At 40.8% G+C, this 20,101-nt stretch overlaps 2 protein-coding genes across 4 annotated transcripts in view; one reads left to right on the top strand and one right to left on the bottom strand.

Annotated features, from left to right (window-relative positions):
• LOC119655906 (flotillin-2) overlaps positions 1 to 20,101 on the bottom strand; it is a 364,992-nt gene that overhangs the window by 321,656 nt on the left and 23,235 nt on the right. The gene's annotated exons all lie outside the window — the stretch shown is intronic.
• Positions 5,830 to 8,249, top strand: LOC119655902 (glucose dehydrogenase [FAD, quinone]-like). Its single transcript, XM_038062058.1, has 2 exons — positions 5,830 to 6,030; positions 6,253 to 8,249. Exons 1-2 carry the CDS (start codon positions 5,871 to 5,873, stop codon positions 8,010 to 8,012), a joined length of 1,920 nt encoding a protein of 639 aa, XP_037917986.1. The 5' UTR covers positions 5,830 to 5,870; the 3' UTR covers positions 8,013 to 8,249.

The raw sequence follows: 20,101 nt of genomic DNA, 5'->3' as shown, positions 1-20,101 counted from the left end.
GGCCAACACTCAGAACTATAGAGACCGACAGGACGAATGACAGCGCGGTAAATTTTAGATTTGAGACGTTCGTTGATACGTCAATCACAAATAACACCAGTTGTAGAACGCCACTTCATACAAGGTGCGCTAATCCGTGAAGCAATTTCATAACGCAGTTCTCCATTGGGTGATAGCATTGGACCGAGATATTTAAATCACCCAGTTCTGGGTAGGTCATTGCCATTGACAGTTATAGTGCATGTTTCATGGGGATCAGTCGTCAAAAATTCAGTTTTATCCATATTCAATCTGAGACCGTGTTGCATGAGGCAATCATTCCATTTTTGAAGAGAACATTTTGGGTAGGAGACGCCAGAAAAACATCATCTAAATAAAGCAGTGTCCATAACAAGAACGAAAAACAAAAAGGAGTGGAGAGAGGGCGAATCGATTTTGCTACACCCGGCACACTTTGAACTTTGAGAAGAAGTAATATTGGTGACAAGATGCAACCCCGACAAACTGCGGTTTTGACCCCAAAATTCTCTGACATTTTACCTCGGTGCAGCACGTGACATTTTGCATCATCATATGTTGCTCTGATAATGGCTATTAGTTTCCCTGTAATGCCCCTTATACGTAGAGCCCTCCAGATACACCCTCTGTTCACGCTATCGAAAGCTTTCTCGGAATCGATGAAAAAAGCGAAGATATAAACTCCGCGCACTCCTCTAAGATGATCAGTAGAGTTTCGACGTGATCAATGAAGGAAATTCGAAGTGGAAACGAGTCTGCTCTCTCAAGTTTTCCGAACACGTGGAAGTAATAGATCTACAGTAACTGCTGGTGCAGGGTCAAGCCTAGTGGCTTTACTCCATTTCAACGCATTGATGGCCGAAATGATTTCTCTTCTGGTTGGAGGAACAGTCCGTATCAGTATGTGACGGTAACTATCCACAATCATCTACAAGGGGAATGTCGCCGGATGTGATACAGTTAAGAACCGTGGTGAAGTATATTGAAGTCGAACGTTTACGTTCTTCACAGGACCATCGAAAATTGCAAGTTCTTTCGTGATGCGGTATACATTTCTGAAATCATTGCGTTCCGCTTCCTTGACCAGCGCAATAGCAAATTCCGTTTCGTCACAGCGTACACTACGTTCACAGTCAGCCAGATCTGATTATGTCCTTTTGGGACGACGCCGACAACCTGCACAGCACCCGGGAAAAGATGGCAACTCAATGCTCATCGATATTCTCAGGCGTCCGATCAGCAGGATAGCTCTGCCACTGTCGAGCGATAGCTGGATCATCCAAGCGGTTGATTTGGCGGACGCAACATGCAAGCGGGCGTAAGCAACAATCAGATGATGATCCTTATCGGAGCCGATGTCTCTCTTGTTACGCACATCCAGGAGACAACTCCTACATCTACTGCTGATCGCGAAATGGTCGATCTCATTGTTCATACGGTGTCGGTCACTGACCTTATGGCAGACTCTGTCTCGAGCACTATCGTTGTGGTTTAGTGAATATTCCAGAAACCCATCATAGTCCGTCTTCGATAGCCAAAGGCCGTAGCCGTGAGGTCAGTCCCTATACGAGGCCGTGATGTTTCGTTAACAATAAGGTTCCAAAATTTGCTAGTCGCCTCTTGCGATAACCAAGGAAGACTTTAAGTGTAATCTTAACCCCTAACTTATAGGCAGTAAAAAAGGGGTGCAAGGATCTCAGAAAATTTTGCAAGAAATGAAGGGCATTTAAGGTAACCCCGAGCGATGACGTCTAGCTATGGCTGACCAAGGGGTGAATGGCAACAATACATAGTCGAGGATTGGCTCCGAGCTCGAATAACAATGCCAACTAGAATCCTGGAAGGAAATGGATGCCGCAATAACCGCAGTCAACAGAGGACCTGGAGATGAAGCATCAACAAATGATCTTCAAAACCACCTGAAGAAAGTTATCATTAATACGGCCACAAACATACTTGGTCCCAGCCGCAAAAGAAGTCGGAATGGCTGGTTTGACGATGAATGTAAGCTAGCAACGGAACGGAAGAATGCTGCACACCGAATAATGCTGCATTCTCAAAGAACGCGGGCACGCGCGGAGACTTATCACGAACTCCGGCGAGCGGAGAAGCGACTTCACAGACGCAAAAAGAGAGCCTGGGAGAACCAACAAATCTGTGAACTAGAAAAGTACAGGGAGCAGTTTTACCAACAAGTCAGTAGGATGAAGCCTTATACACCTCGATGCTCATCCTGCCGAGACAAAGAGGGAAATCTAATTTCCGTCAGAATGGGCGTATTGGAGCTATGGGTTGAGTACTTTGATGAGCTACTGAACAACCAGAATATCGGCGAGTTGGAGGTCCCGCCAACTGAAGACGACGGACAAATGCTGCCACCACCAATTTTAAGAAAAACAGTCCGTGCAATTCATCGGCAAAAAAATCATAAGTCGCCAGGAGCCGATGAAATTACAGCCGAATTGGTTACATATGGAGGCGACCAATCATACCAAGTGGTTCATCAACTTGTGCTCAAGGTATGGGACAGCGAATCAATGCCTGACGATTGGCAACTAGGCATTATCTGTCTCATACATAAAAAGGGAGATATCATACAGTGCAGCAATTATAGAGGTATCACGTTGCTGAGTACCATCTATAAGATATTCTCCGCTATCTTGCTAGGCCGGATAGCCCCATACGCCCAGACCATAATTGGCCCATACCAAAGAGGCTTCACTCCAGGCGAATCAGCAACAGATCAGATTTTCTCTCTGCGGCAAGCGAAGCAAAAACTGTTGGATTATGGACATCAGTTGCACCATCTATTCATCGACTTTAAAGCCGCCTATGATAGCATAGCCAGGGTAAAACTTTACACGGCCATGAGAGAATTCGGTATCCCGACGAAGTTAATAAGACTGGCTAGGCTGACCCTGACCAATGTGCGAGGCCAGATAAAAGCAGCAGGATCACTCTCAAGACCATTCGACATCAACAACGGTCTACGACAAGGGGATGCCCTATCATGCGTCCTCTTTAACCTGGCCCTCGAGAAAGTGATCCGTGATGCCGAGGTAAATGCAAGAGGTACGATCCTCTTCAAGTCTACCCAACTACTGGCCTATGCTGACGATATCGACATCATGGGAAGAACCACCCGGGACGTACAAACTGCCTTCATCCAGATCGAGCAGGCGGCGCGAGATCTTGGGTTGCACATCAATGAAGGCAAGACAAAGCTTATGGTGGCAACGTCAGCACCAAACACCAACCAACCAACAACATCAAACCGCACTGGTCAAACACGAAGAAGAATAAGGATAGGAGAATACAACTTTGAGAACGCTGACAATTTTTCCTATCTAGGGTCGAAAATCACAACCGATAACAACTACGATGATGAAATCCGCGCACGGTTGTTGTCAGCCAACAGAGCCTATTTCAGCTTACAAAAACTGTTTCGCTCGAAACGTCTCACCATAGGGTCAAAGCTCTTACTTTACAAGACAATGATCTTGCCAGTCCTCATGTATTCCTCGGAAACTTGGGTTCTTAACAAGAAGAATTGCGAACTATTGGCCGCGTTCGAAAGAAGAATCCTCCGAAGAATTTTTGGCCACCTACATGAGGATGGACGATTATGTAGCCTACATAACGACGAAATCTATGAGCGATACCATGACCGTCCGGTTGTGGATAAAATCCGGCTCAATAGGTTACGCTGGGCGGGTCACTTAATCCATATGGGTGAGGACGATCCAGCGCGAAATGTCTATAAGGACAATATCTATGGTAGAAAAAGAAGACGAGGCAGACCCTGCCTAAGATGGAGCGATGGCGTAGGCCAGGACGCCAGACAGCTTATGGGGATATTGAATTGGTGGACCTCGGCGCAAAACGGGAATGTCTGGAATTCCTTATTAAGGAAGGCCTAGACCGGATACCGGTTGTTGCGCCGTTGATGATGATGATGATGATTGGCTAAGCAATACGCTGTATATTCAACGATTAATTTGGACAAGTCTAAAAATGAAAAGTTACACGTGCATCACACCAGCATCACACTTTTCCCCAAAATTAGGAGCACAATCAAACAGAACTTCAATGCCAGAAACCATCCAGACAATATTGCATTGTGTTGGGCACTATCTCACAACCAATAACAATCACTCCAGTAAACTTCCCCTAAAAGTGCTCGTTATCGAAATGGGAGACCTAAATACAACCACTCAATGGTTCAAACTTTAGTTATACATCACAACTCAGAAACGCTGCTTCTAGCTAGTTACATATTCCACTTGTGGGAGCTCTAAAGTAGACCCGAGTGGATTTATGTAAAAATTCCTCTTGACTAATGTAGAAATTCGGCTCAATGTGAAAATAGGCACAAGACACTATGCAAAGCCTTTCTTTGATTTCGCATAGTTCAAATGAAAGATTGCCAATACTGTTTGTATTTTATGTATCATGTATCAAAGTACTGTAGACTGAAACCACTTCAGTAACATCAATTGACCTAATTTGGACCAGAACTGTCAGAATCAATCAGATCTGCGACCTTGGCTACTTCAACATTGCCATCATAGCTGCCCTTCAAGCATGACCAAAGGATAACCCAACCGTATTTAATGTTGCACTCAAATGCACACGCTTCTGATAGCAGTGACCATTACAACGCAATCCCTAACTATCCTGCAGAATCTAAGATTGGTTCGATTCCCTTTCATCACGTAAAATAAATACTAAAAACCATTATTAAAGCAAGTTACTTTCATTTCAATGCCTGCAATGGTCAGAAAGATATCGTCAGAAAGCCTGCAAAGCAAAACAAATTCAATTTAATATTGAGCATAATAAATTTATCAAGACCTGGTTGATTGTTCAGTGGAATTTCGCAGAACCATCTATGTAGGAGATAAAGATTTTTTAAGTAAATCTGAATGCGTCGAAAGCCGTCTTCATCTTTCTTAAAAGGCCATTGTTTAGCACTGTGTATAGCGTCTTCAGTGATCCCCAAATAAGATAAAAATTTGATGCGTCTTTTGACCTTTACAAAAGAAGGGAATACTCGAAATATTTTCAGTAAACCAAAACGCATTTTAGATAGACATACATAGGTAGCTTTCCATAACCTTTATGACAACTTATCAAAGTAAATGATGATGAACAAAATATATAATTAACTTTCGGTTTTATTTTTATATCAAATGTATGACATTCATAGAAGGACATCCTCAGAGGGTCTCCAGTCATCAGGAGATTTAACCCCATGCGAGCATCCGGTTCGAACGGAATTATTGCACACTTATCTGGAAGCTAATGGAAGATAACGATTCAGTAATTATCCAATTATCCAATGCAGCAATGTGAAATCATACACGGAAAACAGGTGTTTAGCCCAGACCAAGTGTGTTTCTAAAAAAATGTTAGGCCAAAGAATATATGCGCATATATCTATGCCTGCATAATTTAACTAATTAAAACATGTTTGCCAAATGATAATGATTTGATTATGAATTAATTTAAATGTCGTCACTGAGACATAAATGTCTTGAATAATTCACTTCGCACCCGAGTACGCACAATCTGAAAGATACGAGTGTATTTATTTTGACTGCTGGTTACTCGCTTGCCTAACAAAATAGGCATACGTAATTCGAGAAAAAATAACATGCAATGAATGTTTCTACAGCTCTTTTTGCGGTGTCCAAAGAAAAACTCGTTCAAGGTTAATAATCCCATCAAGAATCCGCCTGAAAAATTTTGTAGAGTTTATGGTTTCCTCGGAAGCAGCAGATACTTCTCAATGGCATTCAGTTTGTGACTTTGAACCGGCTAACATCCAGTAGGAAGACTCTTCTAGTGATATGAAGCTGTGGTTATACCCCTTGTATTACTTTACTTTAATAAGCCCTACGCTTGGAATATTCCTGTTTAATAGATCTCCTAGAAATTTAGGACTTTATCTAGATGACATTCTAGGATTGGCGAATGATACTCTGGTGTCAGTAAACAAGCAGATCGTTGGTAAGTGTGATAAGGATTGAAGAATCGCAAGGGTAGAACTATCATCTTTGAAATATATTCGTAGTCAGAAAGTGAAATCAAGCAAAAGTGAAAATACTGAAAATTCGAAATATCCATTTAACCGGTTTTTGCATGGAATACTTATCACTATCCCACTCTTCTCTCCTGTAGTGAAAAGGACTCGTCAAATAAAATTAATCAAAACTTTCACCTCTACTACAGATCCTACAACTGCGCGCAAATCATACGACTTCATAATAGTTGGATCAGGACCAGCAGGCTCTGTCATAGCCAATCGTTTAACGGAGAATCCATCATGGAATGTACTTCTAATAGAAGCAGGGGGTGTCGAAAATTTCTTCCATGAAATTCCCGTTCTTGCTGCATTTCTACAAGGCACCTCATCAAACTGGAACTACAAATCAACACCGCAACCTTTAGCATGTTTTGGGATGTATAATAACGAATGTGCTTTGCCCAGAGGAAAAGTTCTCGGAGGCACAAGCTCCATTAACTACATGATCTACAACAGAGGAAACAAAAAAGATTTTGATAAATGGGCTGAAGCAGGAAACACCGGATGGTCATACAAGGACGTTTTACCGTATTTTTTGAAATCAGAGAGAGCAAATTTGCGGGAGTGGAGGAACTCCCCCTATCATAACACACATGGCTTACTGAGCGTGGAGGACGTGCCTTACAGAACAGGAATGGTTGGACCATTCGTTCAAGCTGGAGTTGAAGCCGGGATGAGTGTGCAAGATTACAACGGCGAAACTCAGTTAGGAATCTCATACGTGCAAGCCAACACTCTTGGAGGGCGGAGACACAGTGCAGCGAAAGCATTTTTGCGACCTATTCAATACAGATCTAATTTCCATGTAATGATCAACACTAGGGTGACAAAAGTTTTAATAAATCCAAGCACGAAGAAAGCGTACGGCGTTGAATATGTGAACAACAAGAGAACCTATAGAGTCACTGCTACCAAGGAAATCATAATTTCTGCCGGAGCATTCAACTCGCCGCAGCTTCTTATGCTTTCCGGAGTTGGACCTGCTGCCCATCTACATCAACTGCAAATTCCAGTTGTCAAGGATCTGCCGGTTGGTAAAATTTTATACGATCACATGAGCCATTTTGGTCCAACCTTCATTCTTAACTCTACCGGGAATACTTTGTACGTTGCGAATCCTAAAATTAATAACATCGTCCAACTGATTCAGGAACAAGTGACAGACCTTAGGCGTTATGTTCGTAATATGGGACGGTTCACTTCCATAGGTGGTGTGGAAGCTTTGGCCTTCGTTAAAACGCCCAACAGTGACCAGCCACCAGATGTTCCCGACATCGAGTTAATTTTAGTTCCTGGCAGCTTGGCTTCAGATCAAGGCACAGGGCTAAAGCGTGGAGCGAATATAAAAGATGATATATACAACACAGTATTTAAGCCATTGGAGACTATCCCCACGGATCACTTTACAACACTTATAATGTTATTCCACCCCAAATCAGTAGGACATGTCTATCTTCAAAGCAAGAACCCCTTTCACTGGCCAGTGATTGATCCAAAATATTTCACCAACGAAAAGGATGTAGAGACTCTCTTGCATGGGATTAAAGCCGCGATACGCCTCACACAATCACCAGCAATGCGCAGGCTGGGAGCTAGATTGCATGATATCCCACTGCCTCAGTGCAAGCATTATCATTTCGGATCCGACAATTATTGGAGATGTTCAATCCGAACATTGTCTTACACGCTACACCATCAAGTGGCGACTTGTAAAATGGGACCCAAGAGTGACCCAACGACCATTGTCAATCCACAACTCCAAGTGCATGGAATACACAAGTTGCGGGTTGCAGACACCAGTGTGATACCATTCTCTCCTACCTCTCACACGAACGCAATGTCCGTAATGATAGGCGAAAAAGCAGCTGACATGATCAAGGAGATGTGGAGCGGAAGGAAAAGTTAACGCTTATAGTTCAGATAATGAGAGATGGTACAAACTCATCCGGAATAAACCACTATCGGTAGATTAAAGGATAGGGATTATTAGACGCGTAGCTAGAAATCCTCCAAATAGGTATTAAACTCTAGTTTAAGTAATTTATGATATTATTGTTTGGTACAAAACGGCTGCTTGGTTCTTTGTCTCTAATTTAGGGTGATTTTCTAATGCGATGAGTACATACTTCATTGTTTCACACTTTCAGCATATTTATTATAAATTCAAAATTCATTTCATTGCATAACATATTTGTAAACATATTAAAAGTCCATTATGAAAATTGAATTTTTTATTCCATTAGTAAAGTATTTCTAAAAGTAAATGATTACGGACGTTTTAATAGACATCGCCTTTGCTACCATTAAAGAAGTAAGGAAAGGTGTTGCCCCCACCCATGTCTACACCTGAAGTAACAGACATTAAATGAAGAGAATGATATTAAGAATATTTTGGCAAGAACCTACAAACTCCTTTGGTCACTTGACCGAACCCTTTCTTCAAAGATAGCGACCACATGTCTCAGTAAAGGAGGGGGCCGAAAAAGCAATAAAGCGAAGAGCAATGGGCAACTTTGACGGCCAAAAGAAATCATCAAAGGTCGAAACCCGAGAATTCATCCATCATTCAATTTCCCAAGGAGTCAAATCTTTTCTTAACTGAGGTAGACTTTTATGATATCGGTTTGAAGAGTTGATTCAAATCAGCAGCCCGAAGCACCAGTGTTAAGGGGGTCATCATCAGCTTTTTTAAGATTTTTTTGTGAAAAACTGGATAATGATACAAGACATAACTACAGTCCGCAAACGAGGATTATTAAAAAATATTAAAAACCAAATTTTTGGCGTCGTATTAAATTTTTTTTGTGAATTTTGGCATTTTTTTAAGGCTTCTTTATTAAATAAAAAAAACTACTGAATGAATCGCGATTATCCTAGTTTGCGGACCGTAAAAATATGTTCTGAATAAGTCGTGAAAATTTCAAAGAATTTCGTTGGATAGATTTTGGGCTATGGTGGCAGCCGATTTTCAATATGCAGTTTCGAGAAAAACGCTTTTAAAAAGTAGAATGTGATTTTTAGTCATAAAATCTTAACTGATCATTAATCGGCTATACCTAGTCCATAAACCTTAGGTTTCTTCAAGAAACATATGTGCAGCCTTGGCTTCAATTCTTGTCCTTTTAGAGAAGTCACTCGAACGTCATTCGGATCGATAAATACGAGCTTTATTACGACGATCAACATAAATCTGGCATGTGACTTATTACGTGTTTAACACTATAATTTCCGAACGACTCCAAATATCAAAAAAACACTTTACCCATATATTCTACACTATATCTAGATACAATTGATGCAAAAAAAAATTCGATTCCGCGGATCCGACACACGGGATGACCCCCTTAAGTACGAAATCGCAAATGGCAATGAAGCCAGGCCCGAGGCTCTTTAAATGAAATTGAAAGAAAGGTTAATTACATCAGCACACCGATATCGTCCTATCGTCTCCCAAGGGGCAGCTTTGCTGAAATCATCTGTTCAGACTTATGGGCTTGAGCAAATTGGAATCTTTTCAGGCACTCGACAAGCACCAAGTCACCGACAATCATACCAATGATTTTGAGGGATATGCTGGTCTTTGAAATAATCTTGCTATTTACGCCGCCCGCATTTAAAGGCTATCTACTTTCCACGTAATATACCCTAAGCTTTGGATGTGCCTTTAGCAATGTGAGTTCAGGTTTAAGGATATACTGAAAATATTCGCTGCTTGTCCCAAAAGGTGACTAAAGAAGAGATAGAATTTGTCGTTTCTGCCACCGAAACGTGAACAACTGATAGGAACTGACCGAAAGGAACACGACCTTCGGCTGTAGAAAACAGCTAATGGTTGGTTTCCAAGTGTGCACACATACCTTGACCAAGTTAGCGAGGTTGCCCAGAATGATCGCTTTCTCCAACCCAGGATATTCTGAGCCTAAGCGAAGTGAGATAGTGGACTCTGGAGAGAACCCCCTCCCTCTTGCGGTATTTCGTTTTTGTACTCTGAGCCAAGTGGTAGCACACGCGCAACTGATGTCAAATTAGTCACTGGCGGCGTGGATGTGCGTAACAATCGAGGCGGTGAAACTGGCTTCGAAAGGGACCATCATCTGATGACCACTAACCTTCGGTTGAATCTTGGTTCCACAACTCTCACAGGGTTGGAGAGCTGCGCCCCCCAAATTTCAACAACGACTGCTGGTGTGATCCAGCTGTTGCTCTACTATGAGAGACTTATCATGACAATCAAACGACAAAGACCTTAAATAATTCGCCCGAGAATATTGATGAGCATTGGATTGCTATCAAGAATGGTCTTTTTTTGTCCAGCATAAATGAGGTGGATTGAAGGCAACGATCACTGTGAGTGATAAGTAGCGTGGCGTGCTCGAAATCCAATACCGTGCGAAATCCTAGGAAATCCAACTTAGTCTGCGCTACTGAAGAACTTGCATATCGTCCCAATCGAGGGACATTAACAGTCTACTCCTCATTCACGATGACGACAACTGAAGAGATGGAAAAAACACTACTTTTCTTAACTGTATGAAATCCGAACCTGGGAATCCAAGACCTTTCCCGGAGAGTAGAAGAGAGGAATGGTCGTTAAGATTCCGAAAAAAAATACCCGTCTTGAGTCTTGGGTGTAACAATTTGAGGACTATTTTCCGTTCCAAAGATAATAGCTAACATTTTCCTGAAATGCATCAAGGAACATCTCGAAGGCTTGATAGACAGAGAACAAGCTGGTTTTGGCTCTGAATCTTCTTGACCACATCAACACAGCACAGCAGCTTCACCGGCTCTTCCACGATTTTGAAAAGGCTTCCGACAGCGTCAATAGAAGAACGAAGAAGCTAATAGCTATTGCCAGAACGACTCTGGTGATGACGCCGAAAGTTACGTACTACATCAAGGTTCAAATCTCAGAATAATTTGAAGTCCAAACGATTACATCTTGTTCCCGATATTATTTCTTTTTGTTACCAATAACATTCTTTATGCTGCTTTGTCAGGAGGACATGAATGGTTTCAATGGATCATAACCTCTTCCCCCAAACACTTCGACTACGCTGATGACGCTTGTTTTCTCTCTCACCGAGTCATAGAATCATCGACGTCATGGATAAATTTGTATATCTAGGAAGCGTCGCTTCTTATGACGGTACCATCGATATGGCTTGACGCACGAACAACGCTATATCTACCTTCGCTGCTTTGCCTAAATTCTGGAAATGCAGTTATCTCAACAATAAGATCAAACTAAGACTGTTCTTTGCTAATTTGAGAGTGCGGAAAGTGAAGGCTACTGTTAAACATAAGCTCCAAGTCTCCGTCAACACTTTTCTGCGCCATGTCCTCAAAGCACGCCTTCAGCAGAAGATCGCACCCTGGATGCCATCATCAAGGTAGCAGACTGTATCGTTCAAATTGCAGCACAATAACAGCAACGTCAAAACACCTGCTAACAATAGGCGGCTAAGAAAATCTTGGCGTCGAATACGCCGAACTGTACCTTACCTTATATTAACGTAAGACTCTAAATACCTTTGTAGTAAAAGTAGCGGGATTTTCAACGACCACAACAGATTTGGTAAAGGACCAACCCATTCATTTGGGTGTCCCAAACCCATGAATCTAGAGAAGTACGGACACGTCGAGACAGTAAGAGCTCTTAAGCAGGACATTATAATCTGCTAGTTATATATACGTGGTTCCCAAAGCAAACGAAGAGTTAGGTACCGAGCCCCTACGGAGACTACCAAAAACGCAACACTGCGCATTGTATCGGACAAGTACCCAAAGTTCGCGTTTTAATAAAACTTAATTAATTATTTAAATTAATGACAACTTTAAAATAACCGAACCATGGCCTAATGATGACAGACAGATACACAGGTCGCCCTCTTACTACAGTACATCATCGCTGAAAAAGTCATCAATGCTTTCTACAAGACAAGGAGATCTCAGTTCAAAAAATCAATACACCTGATAACCAACAAAGTTGCAATAACTTCCTTTCCAAATACCTACCTAGCCATCATCCAACTCCACGAGAATCTGGTCAGAATCCTATCACCCCGTTTAGAATGGTATGAAAAATGATACAGGTCCATAAAAGTAAGGATCATATGCCACAGCATATGTGTGATTCAATATACTGCACACTGTCCTATAAAGGTGAGGATTGCAGGAAGTATCCCAAATGGCTTACTTATCCAAAATATATACATCCAGCAAACTGAGAAAAATGCGAAGCTTTTCACCAGGATATAAAAACGCTTGCCACCTCTTGAATGCATTGCGATCTTAAACAATGAACAAGTAGCATATTACCGCAATCAACAGCAACAGCAAGCCTACGGCCTTGTAGTCATGGTTCAGAAATCAAGGTCCTCTCATAACTGAACATTCTACGATGAGGTAGTTAGTGGCATTTGCAATACTCTTTTTTCCTAGAAATGTCACCACTCACTCCGCTGCAGGGAATCAAGTATGTTTAAGCCATATGAAGGCAGGGCAGGATCAATATACGATTTATCTCGTTATACATTAAAGAAAGCCTGATCACACGCGGCCTATGAAATAATCCTTGGCTAGAGCTATGACCCAACGAACGAATTTGAACACGAGAGAAAAGAAAAACAAAAAAAAAAAAAGGCAATAAGCAAGCTCCAGTACCATATACAAACTTGGGAATCAGAGGAAGCCAAATCTCCAAATCACTAATATCCAGGGCAACTATAAAGAAAATGGAAGTTGCAGTGAAATGTCGATAACACCCGGGAGCAATATTCTGGGGACGACATACAGGGGCACACGTGATGACACTTCATCTAGCTAAAGTCGCAAGTGTAGAAATGTCACCACCTCATTGTGTTATTAGCACAGATTCGGCTGTGAACAAAAAGCCAAAAAAAAAACATTTCAAGAAACATCGCCAAAAACCCCACGAAGTAGCTGGAGGAATTGTTAAAACAATGGAGACTGAAAGGATAGAAAGCAGTACGAAAATAGATCTGCTGCCTAATGTGAAAGAAAAGCTTCATTATTTTGACTAAGCCATCCTTACGTCTAAGACCGACAACGAGCCGCAGAGAACCGCCAAGTCAACCGGGAAGGACAGTGAACATTGGGTAAGGATCCAAATTATAATAGAATGAATGACCAGAACAAGAATTGTCCAGAAGGTTACATTTATAGTAATTCCGAAATCAAATTTCAAGTAGAGTAAGAATAACGTTAAAACAAGTCGGAATACCGGAAGCTCGCGCTTCGGGTATAAAGGTTTTGTGTTCATCTTATGTAAGAGACGCACATTTCTCTGTCCGTATATAGCTACAAATCCAACATAATCCTTCATATTTTTCCAAACTAGGAGACATACGTACATATTAGAGCCATAGATATCATGCTCACCCTAAACAAACAAACTGCCTATTACCTGCTGTACACATATATGCACATATCTAAATTTATCGTACCCATATTTCCGATTTACGGCTTATATCTATCTGAATTAGGCACTAGCCGCAAAGTTCATTAGCACGCATATATTATATACCTACATATACACATGTCTGGTTGACAAATAACTAAAAAACTAAAACAAAATAATTGTCTGCGACCCAATTCATAAAAATTCATTTCGTTGTGGTATTGACGAATTGATATGTGATGATGACGTCATGCGGGTTGTAGAGTGCACGAAATTCACAAAAAATTGTAAAGTTTCACTCCCAATAACTTTGTTAATAATAGTTGGATTTTCTTCAAACTTGACCAAACTGTGCACCATATTCTTCGTTATACCTATGCCAAATTTTGTGCTCCTGGGATGAACATAAGGGGGGGTGCCGGGTAAATTTCTAAAATGTGGAAATATACTATTATTAACTTTATTTGTGCAGATATCGGAACCGGATATATTTTGAGGCCTAGATTTCGTAGAGATGCACCACTGTGATTTTTTCCAGATTTTTCGGTTGGATAGGTTCTGAGAACGAGACCTGTTACACTTTTTGTGGGTCATATTTTGAACCCTCACTCCCCTATGTTTCATCTAATATCAAATATTGAACCAGATTCGAAAAGTACTAATTGAGACCTTTCATTTGATACCCTACTTGGCTACATTCTGTGAAAAAAAAATTTGCACCCTCCATTCACATGTACGGAGAGCCCCCCCTTAAACTTAACGCAAGATGGCGCCACTTACTGCATGTAAAGGGATCACCAGATTACATACTCTCACCAATTTTCGTGACAATCGGTCTAGCCGTTTCCGAATAAATCGGGTGTGACAGACAGACAGACAGACAGACAGACAGACAGACAGACGGACAGACGGACAGACAGACACCGTCACCATTCTAATAAGGTTTTGTTTCACACAAAACCTTAAAAAGAACCCTGGATAATCCGTGGTGTGTCGGGAGGAATTATGGGGGGAATTCGAATAATTACTGACTTTATTTTGGTTATTCTTAGTAATTAATTAAACAGTTTTTTTTTGTTAGAACGCCACATCTGTTACTGACATTCTATTCAAATTTCAGGTGGAAGTAGTGCTATCTTGAGTACATCTTCCTGTGTCACCTCCTAGATATTCTTCCAGGGAATACTCTTAGAAGTGGGCTAGTTAATAATTGAAGAGTATCATCGAATCTTTTATAATGAAAGGAATAATAAGAACTGCCAGCGGACCACAGATTAAAATTCGTATATGAGATATCTGAGAAGCGGTACATGGGGAAACAATGTAAAAGAACCATTATAGGTACGCATGAATATACCCTTGCGGAATCAGAACCCAACCAGCCTGAGAGCAGATGTTTGTAAACTTCCAACCCAACGAAACGAATTGTTCGGAGTTGCAGAGAGAGGGACATTAAGCAAATTACAAAAACATCCAGACTATACATGATAATTGCGAAGACCAGAATAATTCCCGCTGTCTATCTAAAAAGGGAAGAGAGAACATTCACCGAAAGCAAATAAATAAAATATACCTGTTCCCTGCATTGTCAGACACCCAGTGTCGACTAAAACAGATGCAAAAGCAAGTCGAAAACCGGAAGCTCGACGGTATGCACGGTTTTGTTTATTTCTTGTGTAAGTATATTTGAGTGCAGAACTACCCCATTTGTGCGTAGCGCATAATGCATATACATACATAGTTAGCATGTTAGACTACCCCTTTAGTGTGATATTAATATTTAGTATTTTGAATTGAACTATTGTAAGTTTATCAGTAACATTACGGTTTTGATTAAACTTGGGGATATCATCCTTCATACTGTATTACTATTATTACTCTAGGATACACTTAAGGGCGGTTTCTAATCAATTTCCAAAAACATAGTAATGTACTATTATTAACTTGAATAGATATTTATATGGAGAATATTTTGAGGCCTGGATATCGTGCAGAAGCAGCTTCATGATTTTTTTTTTCAAATTTTTCGGTTGTGTAGTTTCTGAGAACGGGTCAGTTTCCAGCCCTCGCACTCCCCGCCTTTTCAACAAATGTCAAAGCTAAGACCGACTTCGGAAAGTAGATACTAATCGAAACCTTTAATTCGATACCTAACCTGACTATATTTGGTGAACAAAAAATTACATCCTCCTTGAATTCAACGTAGAAAGATGCAACTCACAGCATATGCAGGCGTTCACAGTTCCCACCGTTTCTGAGAAAAGCGCGTGCGACAAACAGACGGACAAACAGATAGTCATCGGGAGAGACATTGAACCGATATTAATAAGGTTTTGTTCTACATATAATAAGGTTTTTTTTACAAACAAAACCCTAAAAAAACAGAAAGCAGCCATTTGTTCGGAAGCTAGATAAGACGAGGTAAAATTTCCACAGTACTATTTCACAAAGCCTTCAAATATACAGTAGGGGTTAAAAAAATGGAAACGGTTGGCTGATATGAAATCAAATGCTTAGAAAAGAATAGTATGTGAATCTTTTTTATCCGGATTTTTATGTTTTATTGTGGGGGTGTTTTTAATTGAAGATGGGAAGAACTTAGTCGAAAATTCAAGGTGTTCAGGGAGTCCTTTTGAAATTTTCTTCCAAGCATCACCACTGGTCCTTTGCAGATTGGGGTCATCCTCTTTGAAGTGACAAAAAGTAAATTCAATTTGTTGCCTTGCGACGGTATTTGATACCTAAGACTCCTAAGGACAAGCAAGCCCGTCTAAAATGCTAGGTGCAATAGGTTTACCACGAAGATGGAAGTGTTACCATCTGAACTATAAATTAAATCGGTCATTTTCTCATCAATATTCATTGTAGATTGAGTTGAAATTAATGTCCATGTTTTTTTTTACAGTTAATATATAAATTAAGAAATGAACTAGTTATTGTTCCTTATACTGTAAATATTTTTTATTTTCCTTCTGCATACAATTGTTTCGGTACTAGCACTGAGGAAGGAGGCACGTGGTTTCCGAAACAATTGTATGCGGAAGAAAAATAAAAATATTTACAGTATAAGGAACAATACCTAGTTCTTTTCTTAATTTACATTGTAGATTACTTTTCGCACAATAGAGTTAGTTCTTCAACGCAAGGTGAGGCCATCATAACAGTTCAAACCTACGGTCATGTCTTCGGACAAAATATGTCCGCTTATGCTCATGAAAAATTAAGTGAGCATGAGATCTTTCAAGATGATCCTAGTTCAAAACATTCGTCTAATTAGATTAAGCATTGGATTTAGTAAAAAAAAAATTAAAAAACAAATAGTATAGACGCCCCAGAAATCTGATCTAAATTCCATTGCGAGTTTTTTGGAAGCATTAAATTGTCAAGTTCGTGATAAGATATTTTCTGAAACGGTGGAATTGACGTTTGTATCACGGGAAGAATAGGTAAAGACTCCGATTGATGCCCTGATTAATCTTGTTCATTCGATGCGCTCTAACCACTAAGACATCCGAACCATCGGGTCTACATAAAACCCCATACTAAACGGAAGAGTAAACTAGACATGTAAAAATAGAAGGGAAAATTAGTTATCTACGCTTATTAGCAAGACCTGCATCTAATAGAACGTTTAAGCAAAGCAATGATTATTAAAATAAAACTGCAGTTAAACAAGTCAAGGACCCCTCGCATTGGGATGAATAAAATGGTGAAAACTAGACTAGTGTAGGTAAAGACCAATATGTACTTCACAAGGGAGCACTGTTGCGACTAAAGTAGAGTATGGGAGTATATGAGTTTCAAGAAGAGTTGACAAATAAAAGAATAAACATCTTACTAGCAGCTAGTGCAACAAAGTGGGGCTGAACATCGCAACTAGCAAAGAGAGGAACACAACTGATGCTTTATGGACCACAGGAACATCTACAGAATTGGAAAGGGGCCCATATTCGTGCAATTTCAGGTACGGAAAGAACAGTTGAGGGAATAATATTAAGTGAGCTACTATTAGGATTGGAACAGCATGCCCACCAAAGCGGCCGATGGATTGTTTTAACCAAACTATGGAGGATGATGGATGGATAGCTAAGAGGAAGTGCTACAAGATATAAAAAGCTCGAAGAACTGGAGGTGCCCTGCTCTGGACCAGGTGCAGAATTTCTGGCGTAAATAGCACAAACCAAGTCATTATTCAGTTGGAAGAATTTTTACCCTTCCCACCGTGGGGACTACCTACATTGTCCCTAAAGAGAACACGAAGTTTTTTCAGAACATTCACCGAATCCTAAAATAGCATTCAGACAGTTCAATTTTCGGTAATGGAAGCGAAAAAATATTGGGAGTGGAATTAGGGGATTATCACTGAAGGCACCCTCCGTACCACTATGGCATAAACTTTGGGGATGTTACCGAAGAGGGCCCAGGTTTGGATCGGATGCAGAGGTACAAAAATTCACCAGTATACATTGTCGATTGGCCGTATTCGGATGCGCGAAGGTCATCACAAGCCGCAAGCCGGACATAGCATTGGTGACCTCCACATTCAAACCATAACATAGACAGACTTCTAAAAGTATTTAGAAATTCTGCAAGGCGCCCATGCTCGAATTAGTGAGCTGAAGAACGCTCTGCTGTCCGAATTCCTGCGACGTGTGAAGCTGGTGCTGAAATCGCATCTCTCGAGGAAGAATAAAATAAGCGCATTCAATTATTCGCTATTCCTTCTCTGATTTATGCATTCGGAATATTACTGTAAACGAAATCCGATTAGTAGAACGTTCAGCGGCGGATACGGACCACCATGTCCAAATTCCGAATGCATCATCCAAACCCTGCCGTAGAGCAGATGAACCTGCCTGGTAACATCGGAGGCAGGGGCGTGGTTGGCGTGGCGGCACATCATCGCCAAATCGACTCGTTATGCATTTATGTTTACAGCAAAAAGCAGACGAGGCCCTTGCATGCGGCTATTTGTGAGGCAGACTGTATGCTGACTCCACTTAATTTGAAGGATCGATCTTTCAATCCTCTGAGTGGGGTGAAGTCAAACCAAAAACGAATCGATGAATGGAAGTCGAAGGCAATACACGATAAACACATGAATTGTCTCTGGCAGCCATTTGTCGAACAGATGGCTGTGTCTAGAGAACTGACAAGCTGTACCTGACAGTTCTGCTTACAGTTTTGGGACCAGCAAGTTCTAACTGATCGACATACACCGCACAACAAGCGTGAGGTGCTGTTAGTTGGCAAGACGGCTTACACCAAGTATATTATTGATGTTGTTACCATAACAGCAACATTGAACGTGGAGAAGGAGGTGAATTATAAGCCAGTGGCTAGAGAAATCAAAGAAATCGGGCGTCTCGACTGAGTGGTTGTAGTTCCTATAATATAGTCAGCTATAAGTATTGTAACTAGCAGTGAATGAGTACCTGAGTCAAATCAAGGGAATAATCTCGACCGAGCGCAATGCTGACCACATTGCCTCCTACAGGGTAGTATAATCCTGTAGTGTACCGTTACGGTCTTGAATGAAATGCTCTAACACACTTCAAAGTCCTGATCCGATTGGATTGTTGCGCCAATGATTATTATTATTATAAGTATTGTACCTAAACCCCTCACCGCTGTCCTAGAACTCTCACACAGTCTGATTCAAACCATACAGAAGTATACCATTCTTCATTCGTGCTCGATGTTGCGGTGAGTCTTCGACTGATTTTCCCACTAACCTAACACTGGTTAACACCACAAGAGCCCCTTTATTTTTTTAATAGGTAGGATCGTCCAAGCACTCAGTGCTAGTATTAAGTGAACTTTGGTATCCGCCGAGATTGCGATCACTCAGAAAATAAAAACTAAAATAATGCTCACTATCTAAAAAGCTGTATGGAACGCATGATTCTTCCAAGAAAAGACGACAAGATCATAATGAAAATAAAGAGCTAATTTCAAGAAAAAACATGGACAAGAAAACCTATCCATCGAGAGTTTCTGCGGCATATAATTCACACTAATGTCCACAAATATAGGTCTAACTTGCGGTTGAACAGCCGCGGGATTTATTCGGAAACCGAGGGAAACATTTTCACAATTCAGGGGTAGTAAGTACCCGAAATTGCTTAAAATATGTAATAAAAGATACTCAAGCTCCTTCAGACATTTGTCGGAGATATGGCAAAACATTGGGCCAAACATAATATCTGCATGGCTAGCTCTTTTCCATACTGACTACCTGAAGAGACACAATGATTACTCGAAAATAATACATCTCCGACTTGACCAGCAGTATAAATGTGTACATGCAGGTGTTAGTTACTACAACTACAATCCTGGATCAGTGTGATAAATCCAGGAACTAGTTTGTATTATGATAGAAATATATGTACGGACATAACAAAGCCCTAAATCTACCGGATGTTGTTTTACTAGATAAAATAAAAGAATTCGGAATACTAGAGCTCAACGTTCGGATAGATAGGGTTTGTGTTGATTTTGTGTGAGAAATTTTCTATGTACGTTTTTCCATTCGCACATAGTTAAAGATTCAAAATATCCCTTGGTGCATC

Source organism: Hermetia illucens, chromosome 4 (genome assembly GCF_905115235.1).
Source record: "Hermetia illucens chromosome 4, iHerIll2.2.curated.20191125, whole genome shotgun sequence".
NCBI classification, from domain to species: Eukaryota; Metazoa; Arthropoda; class Insecta; order Diptera; family Stratiomyidae; genus Hermetia; species Hermetia illucens.
Note: the sequence above shows the minus strand (reverse complement) of the source record. Positions and strands in the feature narration are given on the sequence as shown.

What these genes read in the sequence shown, in the direction of transcription:
- LOC119655902 (XM_038062058.1), top strand. Translation starts at nt 5,871, where the DNA reads ATGAAGCTGTGGTTATACCCCTTGTATTACTTTACTTTAATAAGCCCT. An exon ending in AGTAAACAAGCAGATCGTTG is followed by an intron (nt 6,031 to 6,252) that starts GTAAGTGTGATA and finishes CCTCTACTACAG; the next exon opens with ATCCTACAACTGCGCGCAAA.